General features: G+C 53.0%; 2 protein-coding genes across 2 annotated transcripts in view; one reads left to right on the plus strand and one right to left on the minus strand.

Annotated features, from left to right (window-relative positions):
• The window catches only part of LOC116958111 (uncharacterized), a 348,130-nt gene that overhangs the window by 197,498 nt on the left and 131,861 nt on the right, over positions 1-18,771 (plus strand). The gene's annotated exons all lie outside the window — the stretch shown is intronic.
• The window catches only part of CDC45 (cell division cycle 45), a 112,380-nt gene that overhangs the window by 83,708 nt on the left and 9,901 nt on the right, over positions 1-18,771 (minus strand). Inside the window, exons 4-10 of the mRNA XM_032980600.2 lie at positions 18,100-18,237; positions 15,612-15,806; positions 13,316-13,374; positions 11,485-11,533; positions 8,578-8,639; positions 6,737-6,787; positions 5,104-5,223 (exon numbers count right to left, since the gene is read on the minus strand). Coding sequence (XP_032836491.1) covers positions 5,104-5,223; positions 6,737-6,787; positions 8,578-8,639; positions 11,485-11,533; positions 13,316-13,374; positions 15,612-15,806; positions 18,100-18,237 — 674 coding nt within the window. The remainder of the gene's footprint in view (positions 1-5,103; positions 5,224-6,736; positions 6,788-8,577; positions 8,640-11,484; positions 11,534-13,315; positions 13,375-15,611; positions 15,807-18,099; positions 18,238-18,771) is intronic.

Genomic DNA, 18,771 nt, shown 5'->3' on the forward strand with positions numbered 1-18,771 from the left:
AGTGTGAGAGACTACATCACTCCTACACACTGAGGGTCACAATGGTAGTGTGAGAGACTACATCACTCCTACACACTGGGAGTCACAATGGTAGTGTGAGAGACTACATCACTCCTACACACTGGGAGTCACAATGGTAGTGTGAGAGACTACATCACTCCTACACACTGGGAGTCACAATGGTAGTGTGAGAGACTACATCACTCCTACACGCTGGGAGTCACAATAGTAGTGTGAGAGACTACATCACTCCTACACACTGGGAGTCACAATGGTAGTGTGAGAGACTACATCACTCCTACACACTGGGAGTCACAATGGTAGTGTGAGAGACTACATCACTCCTACACACTGGGAGTCACAATGGTAGTGTGAGAGACTACATCACTCCTACACGCTGGGAGTCACAATGGTAGTGTGAGAGACTACATCACTCCTACACGCTGGGGAGTCACAATGGTAGTGTGAGAGACTACATCACTCCTACACACTGTGGGAGTCAGATTGGTAGTGTGAGAGACTACATCACTCCTACACACTGGGGAGTCACAATGGTAGTGTGAGAGACTACATCACTATCACTCCTACACACTGGGAGTCACAATGGTAGTGTGAGAGACTACATCACTCCTACACACTGAGGGTCACAATGGTAGTGTGAGAGACTACATCACTCCTACACACTGGGAGTCACATTGGTAGTGTCAGAGACTACATCACTCCTACACACTGAGGAGTCACAATGGTAGTGTGAGAGACTACATCACTCCTACACACTGGGAGTCACAATGGTAGTGTCAGAGACTACATCACTCCTACACGCTGGGAGTCACATTGGAAGTGTGAGAGACTACATCACTCCTACACACTGGGAGTCACCTTGGTAGTGTCAGAGACTACATCACTCCTACACACTGAGGGTCACAATGGTAGTGTCAGAGACATCACTCCTACACACTGGGAGTCACAATGGTAGTGTGAGAGACTACATCACTCCTACACACTGGGGAGTCACAATGGTAGTGTGAGAGACTACATCACTCCTACACACTGGGAGTCACAATGGTAGTGTGAGAGACTACATCACTCCTACACGCTGGGAGTCACAATGGTAGTGTGAGAGACTACATCACTCCTACACACTGGGAGTCACAATGGTAGTGTGAGAGACTACATCACTCCTACACGCTGGGAGTCACAATGGTAGTGTGAGAGACTACATCACTCCTACACGCTGGGAGTCACAATGGTAGTGTGAGAGACTACATCACTCCTACACACTGGGAGTCACAAGGGTAGTGTGAGAGACTACATCACTCCTACACACTGGGGAGTCACAATGGTAGTGTGAGAGACTACATCACTCCTACACGCTGGGAGTCACAATGGTAGTGTGAGAGACTACATCACTCCTACACACTGGGGAGTCACAATGGTAGTGTGAGAGACTACATCACTCTTACACACTGGGGAGTCACAATGGTAGTGTGAGAGACTACATCACTCCTACACACTGGGGAGTCACAATGGTAGTGTGAGAGACTACATCACTCCTACACGCTGGGAGTCACAATGGTAGTGTGAGAGACTACATCACTCCTACACACTGGGAGTCACAATGGTAGTGTGAGAGACTACATCACTCCTACACGCTGAGGGTCACATTGGTAGTGTCAGAGACATCACTCCTACACACTGGGAGTCACAATGGTAGTGTGAGAGACTACATCACTCCTACACACTGGGAGTCACAATGGTAGTGTGAGAGACTACATCACTCCTACACACTGGAAGTCACATTGTTAGTGTGAGAGACTACATCACTCCTACACACTGGGGAGTGACAATGGTAGTGTGAGAGACTACATCACTCCTACACACTGGGGAGTCACATTGATAGTGTGAGAGACTACATCACTCCTACACACTGGGAGTCACAATGGTAGTGTGAGAGACTACATCACTCCTACACACTGGGAGTCACAATGGTAGTGTGAGAGACTACATCACTCCTACACACTGGGAGTCACAATGGTAGTGTGAGAGACTACATCACTCCTACACACTGGGAGTCACAATGGTAGTGTGAGAGACTACATCACTCCTACACACTGAGGGTCACAATGGAAGTGTCAGAGACTACATCACTCCTACACACTGGGAGTCACATTGGTAGTGTGGGAGACTACATCACTCCTACACACTGGGAGTCACAATGGTAGTGTGAGAGACTACATCACTCCTACACACTAGTGGGTCACAATGGTAGTGTGAGAGACTACATCACTCCTACACACTGGGAGTCACAATGGTAGTGTGAGAGACTACATCACTCCTACACACTAGTGGGTCACAATGGTAGTGTGAGAGACTACATCACCCCTACACACTGGGAGTCACAATGGTAGTGTGAGAGACTACATCACTCCTACACACTGAGGGTCACAATGGAAGTGTCAGAGCCTACATCACTCCTACACACTGGGAGTCACAAGGGTAGTGTGAGAGACTACATCACTCCTACACACTGGGAGTCACATTGGTAGTGTGAGAGACTACATCACTCCTACACACTGGGAGTCACAAGGGTAGTGTGAGAGACTACATCACTCCTACACACTGGGAGTCACATTGTTAGTGTGAGAGACTACATCACTCCTACACACTGGGAGTCACAATGGTAGTGTGAGAGACTACATCACTCCTACACACTGGGAGTCACAATGGTAGTGTGAGAGACTACATCACTCCTACACACTGGGAGTCACAATGGTAGTGTGAGAGACTACATCACTCCTACACACTGAGGGTCACATTGGTAGTGTCAGAGACTACATCACTCCTACACACTGGGAGTCACAATGGTAGTGTGAGAGACTACATCACTCCTACACACTGGGGAGTCACAATGGTAGTGTGAGAGACTACATCACTCCTACACATTGTGGGAGTCAGATTGGTAGTGTGAGAGACTACATCACTCCTACACACTGGGAGTCACAATGGTAGTGTGAGAGACGACATCACTCCTACACGCTGGGAGTCACATTGGAAGTGTGAGAGACTACATCACTCCTACACACTGGGAGTCACAATGGTAGTGTGAGAGACTACATCACTCCTACACACTGAGGGTCACAATGGTAGTGTGAGAGACTACATCACTCCTACACACTGGGAGTCACAATGGTAGTGTGAGAGACTACATCACTCCTACACACTGGGAGTCACAATGGTAGTGTGAGAGACTACATCACTCCTACACACTGGGAGTCACAATGGTAGTGTGAGAGACTACATCACTCCTACACGCTGGGAGTCACAATAGTAGTGTGAGAGACTACATCACTCCTACACACTGGGAGTCACAATGGTAGTGTGAGAGACTACATCACTCCTACACACTGGGAGTCACAATGGTAGTGTGAGAGACTACATCACTCCTACACACTGGGAGTCACAATGGTAGTGTGAGAGACTACATCACTCCTACACGCTGGGAGTCACAATGGTAGTGTGAGAGACTACATCACTCCTACACGCTGGGGAGTCACAATGGTAGTGTGAGAGACTACATCACTCCTACACACTGTGGGAGTCAGATTGGTAGTGTGAGAGACTACATCACTCCTACACACTGGGGAGTCACAATGGTAGTGTGAGAGACTACATCACTATCACTCCTACACACTGGGAGTCACAATGGTAGTGTGAGAGACTACATCACTCCTACACACTGAGGGTCACAATGGTAGTGTGAGAGACTACATCACTCCTACACACTGGGAGTCACATTGGTAGTGTTAGAGACTACATCACTCCTACACACTGAGGAGTCACAATGGTAGTGTGAGAGACTACATCACTCCTACACACTGGGAGTCACAATGGTAGTGTCAGAGACTACATCACTCCTACACGCTGGGAGTCACATTGGAAGTGTGAGAGACTACATCACTCCTACACACTGGGAGTCACCTTGGTAGTGTCAGAGACTACATCACTCCTACACACTGAGGGTCACAATGGTAGTGTCAGAGACATCACTCCTACACACTGGGAGTCACAATGGTAGTGTGAGAGACTACATCACTCCTACACACTGGGGAGTCACAATGGTAGTGTGAGAGACTACATCACTCCTACACACTGGGAGTCACAATGGTAGTGTGAGAGACTACATCACTCCTACACGCTGGGAGTCACAATGGTAGTGTGAGAGACTACATCACTCCTACACACTGGGAGTCACAATGGTAGTGTGAGAGACTACATCACTCCTACACGCTGGGAGTCACAATGGTAGTGTGAGAGACTACATCACTCCTACACGCTGGGAGTCACAATGGTAGTGTGAGAGACTACATCACTCCTACACACTGGGAGTCACAATGGTAGTGTGAGAGACTACATCACTCCTACACGCTGGGAGTCACAATGGTAGTGTGAGAGACTACATCACTCCTACACACTAGTGGGTCACATTGATAGTGTGAGAGACTACATCACTCCTACACACTGGGGAGTCACATTGGTAGTGTCAGAGACTACATCACTCCTACACACTGGGGAGTCACAATGGTAGTGTCAGAGACTACATCACTCCTACACACTGAGGGTCACAATGGTAGTGTGAGAGACTACATCACTCCTACACACTGGGAGTCACAATGGTAGTGTGAGAGACTACATCACTCCTACACGCTGGGAGTCACATTGATAGTGTGAGAGACTACATCACTCCTACACACTGGGAGTCACAATGGTAGTGTGAGAGACTACATCACTCCTACACACTGAGGGTCACAATGGAAGTGTCAGAGACTACATCACTCCTACACACTGGGGAGTCACATTGATAGTGTGAGAGACTACATCACTCCTACACACTGAGGAGTCAAGAGACAGTGAGACACGGGGGAGATGCAGAGACACGGGGGAGACGCAGAGACACAGTGAGACACGGGGGAGACGCAGATACACGGGGAGACGCAGAGACACAGTGAGACACGGGGGAGACGCAGAGACACGGAGAGACGCAGAGACACGGATAGACGCAGCGGGAGGGCGCACACCGCTGTGTGCGCTCAGCACCAAGGATACTCGTACTGGAAGGTGATGCGCATGCGGTCGAGGGAGACGCGGACATCCTCGTCGTCATGGCGATGGTTGTGACGAGACACGTGCCTCTGTAGGTCTGCCACGTCCGAGACATACTTCGCACTGAGACACGGAGACACACGGAGACATCAGGGAGACATCAGTGAGACATCAGGGAGACATCAGGGAGACATCAGGGAGACATCAGGGAGACATCAGGGAGACATCAGGGAGACATCAGGGAGACACACGGAGACATCAGGGAGACATCAGGGAGACACACGGAGACATCAGGGAGACATCAAGGAGACATCAGGGAGACATCAGGGAGACATCAAGGAGACATCAGGGAGACATCAGGGAGACATCAAGGAGACATCAGGGAGACACCAGGGAGACATCAGGGAGACATCAAGGAGACATCAGGGAGACATCAGGGAGACATCAGGGAGACACACGGAGACACACGGAGACATCAGGGAGACATCAGGGAGACACACGGAGACATCAGGGAGACACACGGAGACATCAGGGAGACATCAGGGAGACATCAGGGAGACACACGGAGACATCAGAGAGACATCAGGGAGACATCAGGGAGACATCAAGGAGACATCAGGGAGACATCAGGGAGACATCAGGGAGACATCAGGGAGACACACGGAGACATCAGGGAGACATCAGGGAGACATCAGGGAGACATCAAGGAGACATCAGGGAGACATCAGGGAGACATCAGGGAGACACACGGAGACACACGGAGACATCAGGGAGACATCAGGGAGACATCAGGGAGACACACGGAGACACACGGAGACATCAGGGAGACATCAAGGAGACATCAAGGAGACATCAGGGAGACATCAGCGAGACACACGGAGACATCAGGGAGACATCAAGGAGACATCAGGGAGACACACGGAGACATCAGGGAGACATCAGGGAGACATCAGGGAGACATCAAGGAGACATCAAGGAGACATCAAGGAGACATCAGGGAGACACACGGAGACATCAGGGAGACATCAGGGAGACATCAGGGAGACATCAGGGAGACATCAAGGAGACATCAAGGAGACATCAGGGAGACACACGGAGACATCAGGGAGACATCAAGGAGACATCAAGGAGACATCAGGGAGACATCAGGGAGACATCAGGGAGACATCAAGGAGACATCAAGGAGACATCAGGGAGACACACGGAGACATCAGGGAGACATCAGGGAGACATCAGGGAGACATCAGGGAGACATCAGGGAGACATCATGGAGACATCAAGGAGACATCAAGGAGACATCAGGGAGACATCAGGGAGACACACGGAGACATCAGGGAGACATCAGGGAGACATCAAGGAGACATCAGGGAGACATCAGGGAGACATCAAGGAGACATCAGGGAGACATCAAGGAGACATCAGGGACACATCAAGGAGACATCAGGGAGACATCAGGGAGACATCAGGGAGACATCAGGGAGACATCAAGGAGACATCAGGGAGACATCAGGGAGACATCAGGGAGACATCAGGGAGACATCAGGGAAACATCAGGGAGACATCAAGGAGACATCAGGGAGACATCAGGGAGACATCAGGGAGACATCAGGGAGACACGGGAGGGGGGAACACTCACTGTGTGATTTTGTCGTGCAGCCACTGAGCGGTGAGACCCACGATGGCCCACCTGCAGCCAGTCAACAGAGACCACGTGGTTCATTCAACCATCTCACGTTTACAGTGACTGGGTGGGTATGTGAGGGGGTGTGAGTGAGTGTGTGAGTGACTGAGGGAGTGTGTGAGTGAGTGAGTGTGAGTGACTGAGTGAGTGACCGAGTGAGTGTGTGAGTGATGGCCCACCTGCAGCCAGTCAACAGAGACCACGGGGTTCATTCAACCATCTCACATTTACAGTGACTGGGTGGGTATGTGAAGGGGTGTGAGTGAGTGTATGAATGAGTGAGTGTGTGAGTGACTGAGTGTGTGAGTGACTGAGTGAGTGTGTGAGTGAGTGTATGAATGACTAAGTGTGTGAGTGACTGAGTGTGTGAGTGAGTGACTGAGTGAGTGTGTGAGTGACTGAGTGTGTGAGTGACTGAGGGAGTGTGTGAGTGAGTGAGTGAGTGTGAGTGACTGAGTGACTGAGGGAGTGTGTGAGTGAGTGTGAGTGACTGAGTGAGTGAGTGTGAGTGACTGAGTGAGTGAGTGTGTGAGTGACTGAGTGACTGAGTGAGTGACCGAGTGAGTGTGTGAGTGATGGCCCACCAGCAGCCAGTCAACAGAGACCGCGGCGTTCATTCAACCATCTCACGTTTACAGTGACTGGGTGGGTATGTGAGGGGGTGTGAGTGAGTGTATGAATGAGTGAGTGTGTGAGTGACTGAGTGTGTGAGTGACTGAGTGAGTGTGTGAGTGAGTGTATGAATGACTAAGTGTGTGAGTGACTGAGTGTGTGAGTGAGTGACTGAGTGAGTGTGTGAGTGACTGAGTGTGTGAGTGACTGAGGGAGTGTGTGAGTGAGTGAGTGTGAGTGACTGAGTGACTGAGGGAGTGTGTGAGTGAGTGAGTGTGAGTGACTGAGTGAGTGACCGAGTGAGTGTGTGAGTGATGGCCCACCAGCAGCCAGTCAACAGAGACCGCGGCGTTCATTCAATCATCTCATGTTTACAGTGACTGGGTGGGTATGTGAGGGGGTGTGAGTGAGTGTGTGAGTGACTGAGTGTGTGAGTGAGTGAGTGACTGAGTGTGTGAGTGAGTGACTGAGTGACTGAGTGAGTGTGTGAGTGAGTGAGTGTATGAATGACTAAGTGTGTGAGTGAGTGTGTGAGTGGCTGAGTGAGTGTGTGAGTGAGTGAGTGTGTGAGTGTGCGAGTGAGTTTATGAATGACTAAGTGTGTGAGTGACTGAGTGAGTGTGAGTGACTAAGTGTGTGAGTGAGTGTGTGAGTGACTGAGTATGTGAGTGAGTGTGTGAGTGAGTGTGTGAGTGAGTGTGTGAGTGACTAAGTGTGTGAGTGAGTGTGTGAGTGACTGAGTGTGTGAGTGAGTGTGTGAGTGACTGAGTGTGTGAGTGAGTATGTGAGTGACTAAGTGTGTGAGTGAGTGTGTGAGTGGCTGAGTGTGTGAGTGTGAGTGAGTGTGTGAGTGTGAGTGCGTATGTGAGTGACTAAGTGTGTGAGTGAGTGTGTGAGTGACTGAGTGTGTGAGTGTGAGTGAGTGTGTGAGTGACTAAGTGTGTGAGTGAGTGTGTGAGTGAGTGTGTGAGTGACTGAGTGTGTGAGTGACTAAGTGTGTGAGTGAGTGTGTGAGTGACTGAGTGAGTGTGAGTGACTAAGTGTGTGAGTGAGTGTGAGTGACTGAGTGTGTGAGTGTGAGTGAGTGTGTGAGTGACTAAGTGTGTGAGTGAGTGTGTGAGTGAGTGACTGCAAGCAAGCGACTGAAAGCGAGTGAGTGTGGGTGAGCGACTGAGTGAACTCACCACAACATATCATTGGAGTCTTTTGACATCGTCCAAGCCAACTCGAAGAGCAGCAAAGCCGACTGAAAGGGAGAGAGTAACACACGGAGTGACAGTGGGTGGCTAGGAGATGTTGACTGCCTCGCCTGGCCTACAGGAGGTCGTGGGTTAGATCCTGACCCTGACACCACAATGGCTAGGAGATGTTGACTACCTCACCTGGTATACAGGAGGTCATGGGTTAGATCCTGACTCTTGACACCACAGTGGCTAGGAAATGTTGACTACCTCGCCTGGTATACAGGAGGTCGTGGGTTAGATCCTGACCTTGACACCACAGTGGCTAGGAGATGTTGACTACCTCGCCTGGTCTACGGGAGGTCGTGGGTTAGATCCTGACCCTGACACCACAGTGGCTAGGAGATGTTGACTACCTCGCCAGGTCTACAGGAGGTCGTGGGTTAGATCCTGACTCTGACACCACAGTGGCTAGGAGATGTTGACTACCTCGCCAGGTGTACAGGAGGTCGTGGGTTCCACCCCGGACCGTGACACCACAGTGGCTAGGAGATGTTGACTGCCTCGCCTGGTCTACAGGAGGTCGTGGGTTAGATCCTGACACCACAGTGGCTAGGAGATGTTGACTGCCTCGCCTGGTCTACAGGAGGTCGTGAGTTAGATCCTGACACCACAGTGGCTAGGAGATGTTGACAACCTCGCCAGGTCTACAGGAGGTCGTGGGTTAGATCCTGACCCTGACACCACAGTGGCTAGGAGATGTTGACTACCTCGCCTGGTCTACAGGAGGTCGTGGGTTAGATCCTGACACCACAGTGGCTAGGAGATGTTGACTACCTCGCCTGGTCTACAGGAGGTCGTGGGTTAGATCCTGACACCACAGTGGCTAGGAGATGTTGACTACCTCGCCTGGTCTACAGGAGGTCGTGAGTTAGATCCTGACACCACAGTGGCTAGGAGATGTTGACTACCTCGCCTGGTCTACAGGAAGTCGTGGGTTAGTGCCGGTTGGCGGCCGTGAGCAAAGAAACGGGAGAATGGCACTGGGTGAGAGTGGGTAGGTGAGTGAGTGGGTGAGTGAGTGGGTGAGTGAGTTGGTGAGTGGATGAGTGAGTGAGTTGGTCAATGAGTGAGTGACTGGGTGAGTGAGTGGGTGAGTGAGCGAGCGAGTGAGTGACTGGGTGATTCAGAGGGTGAGTGGGTGAGTGAGCAGGTGAGTGAGAGGGTGATTGAGTGGGTGAGTGAGTTGGTGAATGAGTGAGTGATTGGGTGAGTGGGTGGGTGAGTGGGTGGGTGAGCGAGTGAGTGGGTGATTCAGAGGGTGGGTGGGTGAGTGAGCGGGTGAGTGAGTGGGTGGGTGGGTGAGTGAGAGGGTGAGTGAGAGCGTGAGTGAGTTGGTGAATGAGTGACTGGGTGAGTGGGTGGGTGAGCGAGTGAGTGGGTGATTCAGAGGGTGGGTGGGTGAGTGAGCGGGTGAGTGAGTGGGTGGGTGGGTGAGTGAGAGCGTGAGTGAGAGGGTGAGTGAGTGGGTGTGTGATAGAGTGGCTGAGTATACAGACACATGTAGCCCCAGTGAATCCCCCAGCGAGTATCCCCAGTGAGTACCCCAGTGAGTACTCAGTGAGTACCCAGTGAGTCCCCCAGTGAGTACCCCAGTGAGTACCCAGTGAGTCCCCCAGTGAGTACCCCCAATGAGTACCCCCAATGAGTACCCAGTGAGTCCCCCAGTGAGTACCCCAGTGAGTACCCAGTGAGAACCCCACTGAGTACCGCCAGTGAGTACCCCAGTGAGTATCCCAGTGAGTACCCCCAGTGAGTACCCCAGTGAGTACCCCAGTGAGTACCCCAGTGAGTGCCCAGTGAGTACCCCCAGTGAGTACCCCAGTGAGTACCCCAGTGAGTACCCAGTGAGTACCCCAGTGAGTACCCCAGTGAGTATCCCAGTGAGTACCCCCAGTGAGTACCCCAGTGAGTACCCCAGTGAGTACCCAGTGAGTACCCCAGTGAGTACCCAGTGAGTACCCCCAGTGAGTACCCAGTGAGTGCCCAGTGAGTACCCCCAGTGAGTACCCCAGTGAGTACCCCAGTGAGTACCCCCAGTGAGTACCCCAGTGAGTACCCAGTGAGTGCTCAGTGAGTACCCCAGTGAGTACCCCAGTGAGTACCCCCAGTGAGTACCCAGTGAGTACCCCAGTGAGTACCCAGTGAGTACCCCAGTGAGTACCCCCAGTTAGTACCCCAGTGAGTACCCCCAGTTAGTACCCCAGTGAGTACCCAGTGAGTACCCCAGTGAGTACCCCCAGTGAGTACCCCAGTGAGTACCCCCAGTTAGTACCCCAGTGAGTACCCCAGTGAGTACCCCAGTGAGTACCCAGTGAGTACCCCCAGTGAGTACCCCCACTGAGTACCCAGTGAGTACCCCAGTGAGTACCCCAGTGAGTACCCAGTGAGTACCCCAGTGAGTACCCCAGTGAGTACCCCAGTTAGTACCCCCAGTGAGTACCCCAGTGAGTACCCCCAGTGAGTACCCCCAGTTAGTACCCCAGTGAGTACCCCAGTGAGTACCCCAGTGAGTACCTCAGTGAGTACCCCAGTTAGTCCCCCAGTTAGTCCCCCAGTGAGTACCCCAGTGAGTACCCCAGTGAGTACCCCAGTGAGTACCCCCAGTGAGAACCCTATTGAGTACCCCCAGTGAGTACCCAGTGAGTACCCAGTGAGTACCCCAGTGAGTACCCAGTGCGTACCAAAGTGAGTACCTCAGTGATTACCCCAGTGAGAACCCAGTGAGTACCCCAGTGAGTACCCCCAGTGAGTACCCCCAGTGAGTACCCCAGTGAGTACCCAGTGAGTACCCAGTGAGTACCCCAGTGAGTACCCCAGTGAGTACCCGAGTGTGGTGCAGGTACTTACAGATGTGCCGTGATATTCAAACTGTTCGTATTCAAAAAGTATCTCCTGCCTGTACCGAGCCACAACAGAGACACAGATCCACGCAGAGCCTTCAACAGTGCTGGGCAAGTGATGTAAGCGAGTCGCAGCTACGATACAGCAACCACAAACATCACACACACACATCACACAGTCACACACACACACATCACACACATCATACACACACAATCACACACACAATCACAAAATCACATCACACACACACATCACACAGTCACATACACACATCACACACACAATCACAAAATCACATCACACACACACATCACACAGTCACATACACACATCACACACATCACACACACAATCACATACACACATCACACACACACACAATCACATACACACATCACACATCATACACACACACAATCACACAAAATCACTAACAACAACCACATACACACATCACACACAAACATCACATACACAATCACATACACACACATCATACACACACATCACACACAATCCCATACACAAACATCACATACACAATCACACAATCACAGATACACACATCACACACACACAATTACAGATACAAACATCACACACAATCACACAATCACAGATACAAACATCACACACACAATCACACAATCACAGATACAAACATCACACACACAATCACACAATCACAGATACAAACATCACACACAATCACACAATCACAGATACAAACATCACACACACAATCACAGATACAAACATCACACACACAATCACAGATACAAACATGACACACATAATCACAGATACAAACATCACATACACAATCACAGATACAAACATCACACACACATCACACAATCACAGATACAAACATCTCATACACAATCACACAATCACAGAGATGCACAGTAAGTGATTGGGTGATTGAGTGATTTTTAAAATGGGTGAGCGAGTGCGTTCGTAGGCGAGTGAGCGGGTAGGTGAGTGGCAGAGTGGTTGTGTGTGTGGGGGTGAGCGAGCGAGTGGGTGAGCAAGCGAGCGGGTGGGTGAGTGGGTAAGTGTACGTCTAAGTGGGTGGATGGGTGGGTGAGCGAGTGGGCGGGTGAGTGAGTGGGTGAGCGGGTGAGCGAGCGGGTGAGTGGGTGGATGAGTGAGTGGGTGGCTGAGTGGGTGAGCGGATGAGCGAGCGGGTGAGTGAGTGGGTGAGTGAGTGGATAAGTGGGTGAGTGAGTGGGTGAGTGAGTGGATAAGTGGGTGAGCAAGCGGGTGAGTGAGTGGATGAGTGAGTGGGTGAGCGGGTGAGTGAGTGGATGAGTGGGTGAGTGAGCGGGTGAGCGAGCGGGTGAGCGAGCGGGTGAGTGAGTGGATGAGTGAGTGGATGAGTGAGTGAGTGTGTGAGTGAGTGGGTGAGTGAGTGAGTGAGCGAGTGGGTGAGTGAGTGGGTGAGCGAGTGGGTGAGCGAGTGGGTGAGTGAGCGAGTGGGTGAGTGGGTGAGTGAGTGGATGAGTGGGTGAGTGAGTGGGTGAGTGGGTGAGTGAGTGGGTGAGCGAGTGAGTGAGCAAGCGAGTGGGTGAGTGAGTGGGTGGGTGAGTGAGTGGGCGAGTGAGTGGATGAGTGGGTGAGTGAGTGGGTGAGCGAGTGAGTGAGTGAGCGGGTGAGTGGGTGAGCGAGCGGGTGAGTGGGTGAGTGAGTGGGTGAGTGGGTGAGTGAGTGGATGAGTGAGTGGGTGAGCGAGTGAGTGAGTGAGCAAGCGAGTGGGTGAGCGAACGGGTGAGCGGGTGAGCGAGTGGGTGAGTGAGTGGGTGAGCGAGTAAGTGAGCGAGCATGAACTCACCGTTTCTCTTCCCAGGCTCTCCTTTCCCTCCTCCTGTCGATTCTTCTCAACAGAGATTCCTGTGACCACCACAACGCCTCACTGAGCACTCTCACCCTCACCATCTACTCACCCTCACCATCTACTCACCCTCACTCACTCACCCTCACTCACTCACCCTCACTCACCCTCACCATCTACTCACCCTCACCATCTACTCACCCTCACTCACTCACCCTCACTCACTCACCCTCACTCACTCACCCTCACCATCTACTCACCCTCACTCACGCACCCTCACTCACTCACCCTCACTCACTCACTCACCCTCACTCACCCTCACCATCTACTCACCCTCACCATCTACTCACCCTCACTCACTCACCCTCACTCACTCACTCACCCACCCTCACTCACTCACCCTCACCATCTACTCACCCTCACTCACTCACCCTCACCATCTACTCACCCTCACCATCTACTCACCCTCACTCACTCACCCTCACTCACCCTCACCCTCACTCACCCTCACCATCTACTCACCCTCACCATCTACTCACCTTCACTCACTCACCCTCACTCACCCTCACCCTCACTCACCCTCACCATCTACTCACCCTCACCATCTACTCACCCTCACCATCTACTCACCCTCACCATCTACTCACCCTCACCATCTACTCACCCTCACTCACTCACCCTCACCATCTACTCACCCTCACCATCTACTCACCCTCACTCACCCTCACTCACTCACCCTCACCATCTACTCACCCTCACCATCTACTCACCCTCACTCACTCACCCTCACTCACTCACTCACCCTCACTCACTCACCCTCACTCACTCACCCTCACCATCTACTCACCCTCACCATCTACTCACCCTCACTCACTCACCCTCACTCACTCACCCTCACTCACTCACCCTCACCATCTACTCACCCTCACTCACTCACCCTCACCATCTACTCACCCTCACTCACTCACCATCTACTCACCCTCACTCACTCACCCTCACCATCTACTCACCCTCACTCACTCACCCTCACTCACTCACTCTCACCATCTACTCACCCTCTCACCCACCCTCACCCTCACCCACCCTCACCCACACAACCGCCATTCGCCACTAAGCACCAGTGACGTCACCACGGCGTCTGTGCCCGGCCAGGTGCACCTTGAGGCTATCACGTGAAGTGTCACAGGCTCACTGCTGACAGGAGGACGTCACGGGGCAGACCCAGCAGGTGCCACGGGTCGACTGACTTAGATGACTGAGATGAGTGGCTGATGCACCACCTGTGCCCCCTACTGTGCCAACTTGCTGTGCTTTAGCCACCCGGCGCTCCGCTCGTTGTTGTGAGCGTCGCTCCTCCGCCCTCCGTTGTTGTTGGAGGGCGACTGCCTCCAACTGCCCAGTAGCGTCCTTCACGAGCCTCCTCCACAGAGGCCGATCTTGACACCGCTGGTACCAATCACCCTCACCCACCCACCCCACTCACCCACGATCCCACTTACCCACCCACTCACAGGAGTTGGTTACTCCGATATCCAAAGCTTCGCAATAACCACTCACACACTCACACACACACCCACTCACACACTCACTCACACACCCAAACACCCACACACCCATTCACACACCCACTCACACACCCACTCACACATCCACTCACACACCCACCCACCCACTCACCCACAACAACAACAGCCATTCGCCTCTAAGTGGTGGTGACGTCACCTCGACGCTTGTGCCAGGCTATGTGCACCTTGAGGCTACGTGAAGTGTCGAACGCCCGTGGGCAGGAGGTCACGGGGCAGACCCAGCAGGTGCCACGGGTCGACTGACACTCACACACCCACTCACTCACACACACACATACCCACCCACACACACCCACCCACACCCACTCACACACCCACCCACACCCACTCACACACCCACCCACACCCACTCACACACCCACCCACACCCACCCACCCACCCACATCCACCCACCCACACACACACACACTCACACCCACCCACCCACACACACCCACCCACCCACACCCACCCACACACACCCACCCACCCACACCCACCCACACACCCACACCCACCCACACACCCACACACCCACCCACCCACACCCACCCACACCCACCCACACACACACCCACACACCCACCCACACACACCCACACACACCCACCCACCCACACACACCCACCCACCCACACCCACCCACACACACCCACCCACACTCACACCCACCCACACTCACACCCACCCACACACACCCCCACCCACCCACACCCACCCACCCACACACCTCATCAAACCGCCTGCGTTTGCCCGACGGTCGATCGTCTTCGCTGTCGTTCCCAGAGTCGCCACCTCCCTGACCCCTCCCCTCCTCGCCCTCCCCCTCCCCGCCATCCCCCTCCTCCACCTCGTCGTCGTCTCTGAAGATGTGATCGTACGCCGGCACGTCCACCTCATCGTCCTTTCTTACAAGCAGCTTCACCTGCTCGCGATTTCCCGGCCGACGCCGTCAATCCACGGTGGGTCAAAACAAATGTTTTTCTGTTTTAAAGCTTTCGTGACTGCAGTCATTCATAATCTTAGTTTTTTTTCGGTAAAGTCACGTTGAAGGGAAACAACAAAATAATAAAACAATATATAAAACAATATAAAAAAAACCAACACACCTGGAGACGACCGTTTGAGTTATGGTCGAAACGTCGTGATAATTTTTTTTATTGTTTTATATATGTTTTATTATTTTGTTGATTCCCTTCAACGTGGTGACTTTACCGAAAAAACTAAGAATATAAAATGTTTTTCTGTTACACTCGTATAGGACGGCCATCGTTTATTGCACACGCTTTTATTTAACTCGCTCTGTCTGCTGCTGCTGCTGCTGTTGTTGTCTTGTAACTCGATTTTAACCCCACTTGCCAACGTGGCATCAAAAAATACAAATATATTTTACAAACATTATTTTGTATACGTCATGTTACAGCTTGGCTCTAATCGTCCACGCTCAGCTCACGTTGGCTGTAATTGGCCACGGGGCCCCCTTACGCCGTGGCAAACTTCGGGGCAACTTCCCGGAGTCGTGGAGTTCTGCCATTACTAGCACGCCACGTCTGATGAAAGCCTGTTTTTTTTTAAGTATTTTTTTTTATATATATATTACTTATTAATGGAGAAAGAACGGATAACCGCACTGTGACGCTGTCAACGCGTTGCCTGGAACCCCCTCCAGGTGGTCACCAGAGCCCAAGGGCAGCAGATTTCCCGTGAAGCACCCTGTACTGCGGCGGTGATGGCCATGACGGTTGTGGTGGTAGCGGTGGTGGTAGTGGTGGTGGTGGTTATGACCTGGGTGTGGTGGTGGTGGTTGTGGTGGTGGTTGTGGTGGTGGTGATGACCTGCGTGTGGTGGTTGTGGTGGTGGTGATGACCTGTGTGTGGTGGTGGTGGTTGTGGTGATGACCTGCGTGTGGTGGTGGTGGTGGTTATGACCTGGGTGTGGTGGTGGTGGTTGTGGTGGTGGTGGTTGTGGTGATGACCTGCGTGTGGTGGTTGTGGTAGTGGTTGTGGTGGTGGTTGTGGTGATAACCTGCGTGTGGTGGTGGTGGTGGTGGTGATGGTGGTGGTTGTGGTGATGACCTGCGTGTGGTGATGGTGGTGGTTGTGGTGGTGGTTGTGGTGATGACCTGCGTGTGGTGGTGGTGGTGGTGATGGTGGTGGTTGTGGTGATGACCTGCGTGTGGTGATGGTGGTGGTTGTGGTAGTGGTGGTGGTTGTGGTGATGACCTGCGTGTGGTGGTGGTGGTGGTGGTTGTGGTGGTGGTTGTGGTGATGACCTGCGTGTGGTGGTGGTGGTTGTGGTAGTGGTTGTGGTGGTGGTTGTGGTGATGACCTGCGTGTGGTGGTGGTGGTGGTTGTGGTGATGACCTGCGTGTGGTGGTGGTTGTGGTGGTGGTTGTGGTGATGACCTGCGTGTGGTGGTGGTGGTGGTGGTGGTGATGGTGGTGGTTGTGGTGATGACCTGCGTGTGGTGATGGTGGTGGTTGTGGTAGTGGTGGTGGTTGTGGTGATGACCTGCGTGTGGTGGTGGTGGTTGTGGTGATGACCTGCGTGTGGTGGTTGTGGTAGTGGTTGTGGTGGTGGTTGTGGTGATGACCTGCGTGTGGTGGTGGTGGTGGTGGTGATGGTGGTGGTTGTGGTGATGACCTGCGTGTGGTGATGGTGGTGGTTGTGGTAGTGGTGGTGGTTGTGGTGATGACCTGCGTGTGGTGGTGGTGGTTGTGGTGGTGGTTGTGGTGATGACCTGCGTGTGGTGGTGGTGGTTGTGGTAGTGGTGGTGGTTGTGGTGATGACCTGCGTGTGGTGGTGGTGGTGGTTGTGGTGATGACCTGCGTGTGGTGGTGGTGGTTGTGGTAGTGGTTGTGGTGGTGGTTGTGGTGATGACCTGCGTGTGGTGGTGGTGGTGGTTGTGGTGGTGGTTGTGGTGATGACCTGCGTGTGGTGGTGGTAGTGGTTGCTGCGTGTGGTGGTGGTAGTGGTGGTGGTTGTGGTGATGACCTGCGTGTGGTGGTGGTGGTGGTTGTGGTAGTGGTGGTGGTTGCTGCGTGTGGTGGTGGTGGTTGTGGTGGTGGTGATGACCTGCGTGTGGTTGTGGTGGTGGTTGTGGTGGTGGTTGTGGTGATGACCTGCGTGTGGTGGTGGTAGTGGTGGTGGTGGTGGTTGTGGTGATGACCTGCGTGTGGTGGTGGTGGTGGTGGTTGTGGTGGTGGTTGTGGTGATGACCTGCGTGTGGTTGTAGGCGTTGACCAGGTCGACTGGACGGTGGGAGTCGAGCACGAAGATGGTGGAGCCTTCGGTGGGCTGCAGCGTCTCCAGCAGATCCACTGTGGCCCCGCAGTTCACCAGCAGGAAGTGGGAGAACTGGGGACACACACACAGGGGGTGAGTGGCAGGGTGGGTGGGTGGGTGGGTCAGTGGGTGAGTGAGTGAGTGGGTGGGTCATTGGGTGAGTGGGTGGGTGAGTGGGTGAGTGGCAGGGTGGGTGGGTCATTGGGTGAGTGAGTGGGTCATTGGGTGAGTGAGTGAGTGGGTGGGTCATTGGATGAGTGAGTGGGTGGGTGAGTGGGTGAGTGAGTGAGTGAGTGGGTGAGTGAATGGGTGAGTTATTGGGCGAGTGAGTGGGTGAGTGGCAGGGTGGGTGGGTGGGTCATTGGGTGAGTGAGTGAGTGGGTGGGTGAGTGGCAGGGTGGGTGGGTGGGTCATTGGGTGAGTGAGTGGGTGGGTGAGTGGGTGAGTGGGTGGGTCAGTGGGTGAGTGAGTGAATGGGTGAGTGAGTGAATGGGTGAGTGGGTGGGTCAGTGGGTGAGTGAGTGGGTGAGTGGGTGAGTGAGTGGGTGATTGAGTGGGTAAGTGGGTGAGTGAGTGAGTGAGTGGGTGAGTGGGTGGGTGAGTTAT

This window comes from Petromyzon marinus, unplaced genomic scaffold (genome assembly GCF_048934315.1).
Source record: "Petromyzon marinus isolate PM22_M1 ecotype Great Lakes invasive population unplaced genomic scaffold, UKy_Petmar_22M1.pri1.0 PM_Scaffold_37, whole genome shotgun sequence".
In the NCBI taxonomy this organism is placed as follows: Eukaryota; Metazoa; Chordata; class Hyperoartia; order Petromyzontiformes; family Petromyzontidae; genus Petromyzon; species Petromyzon marinus.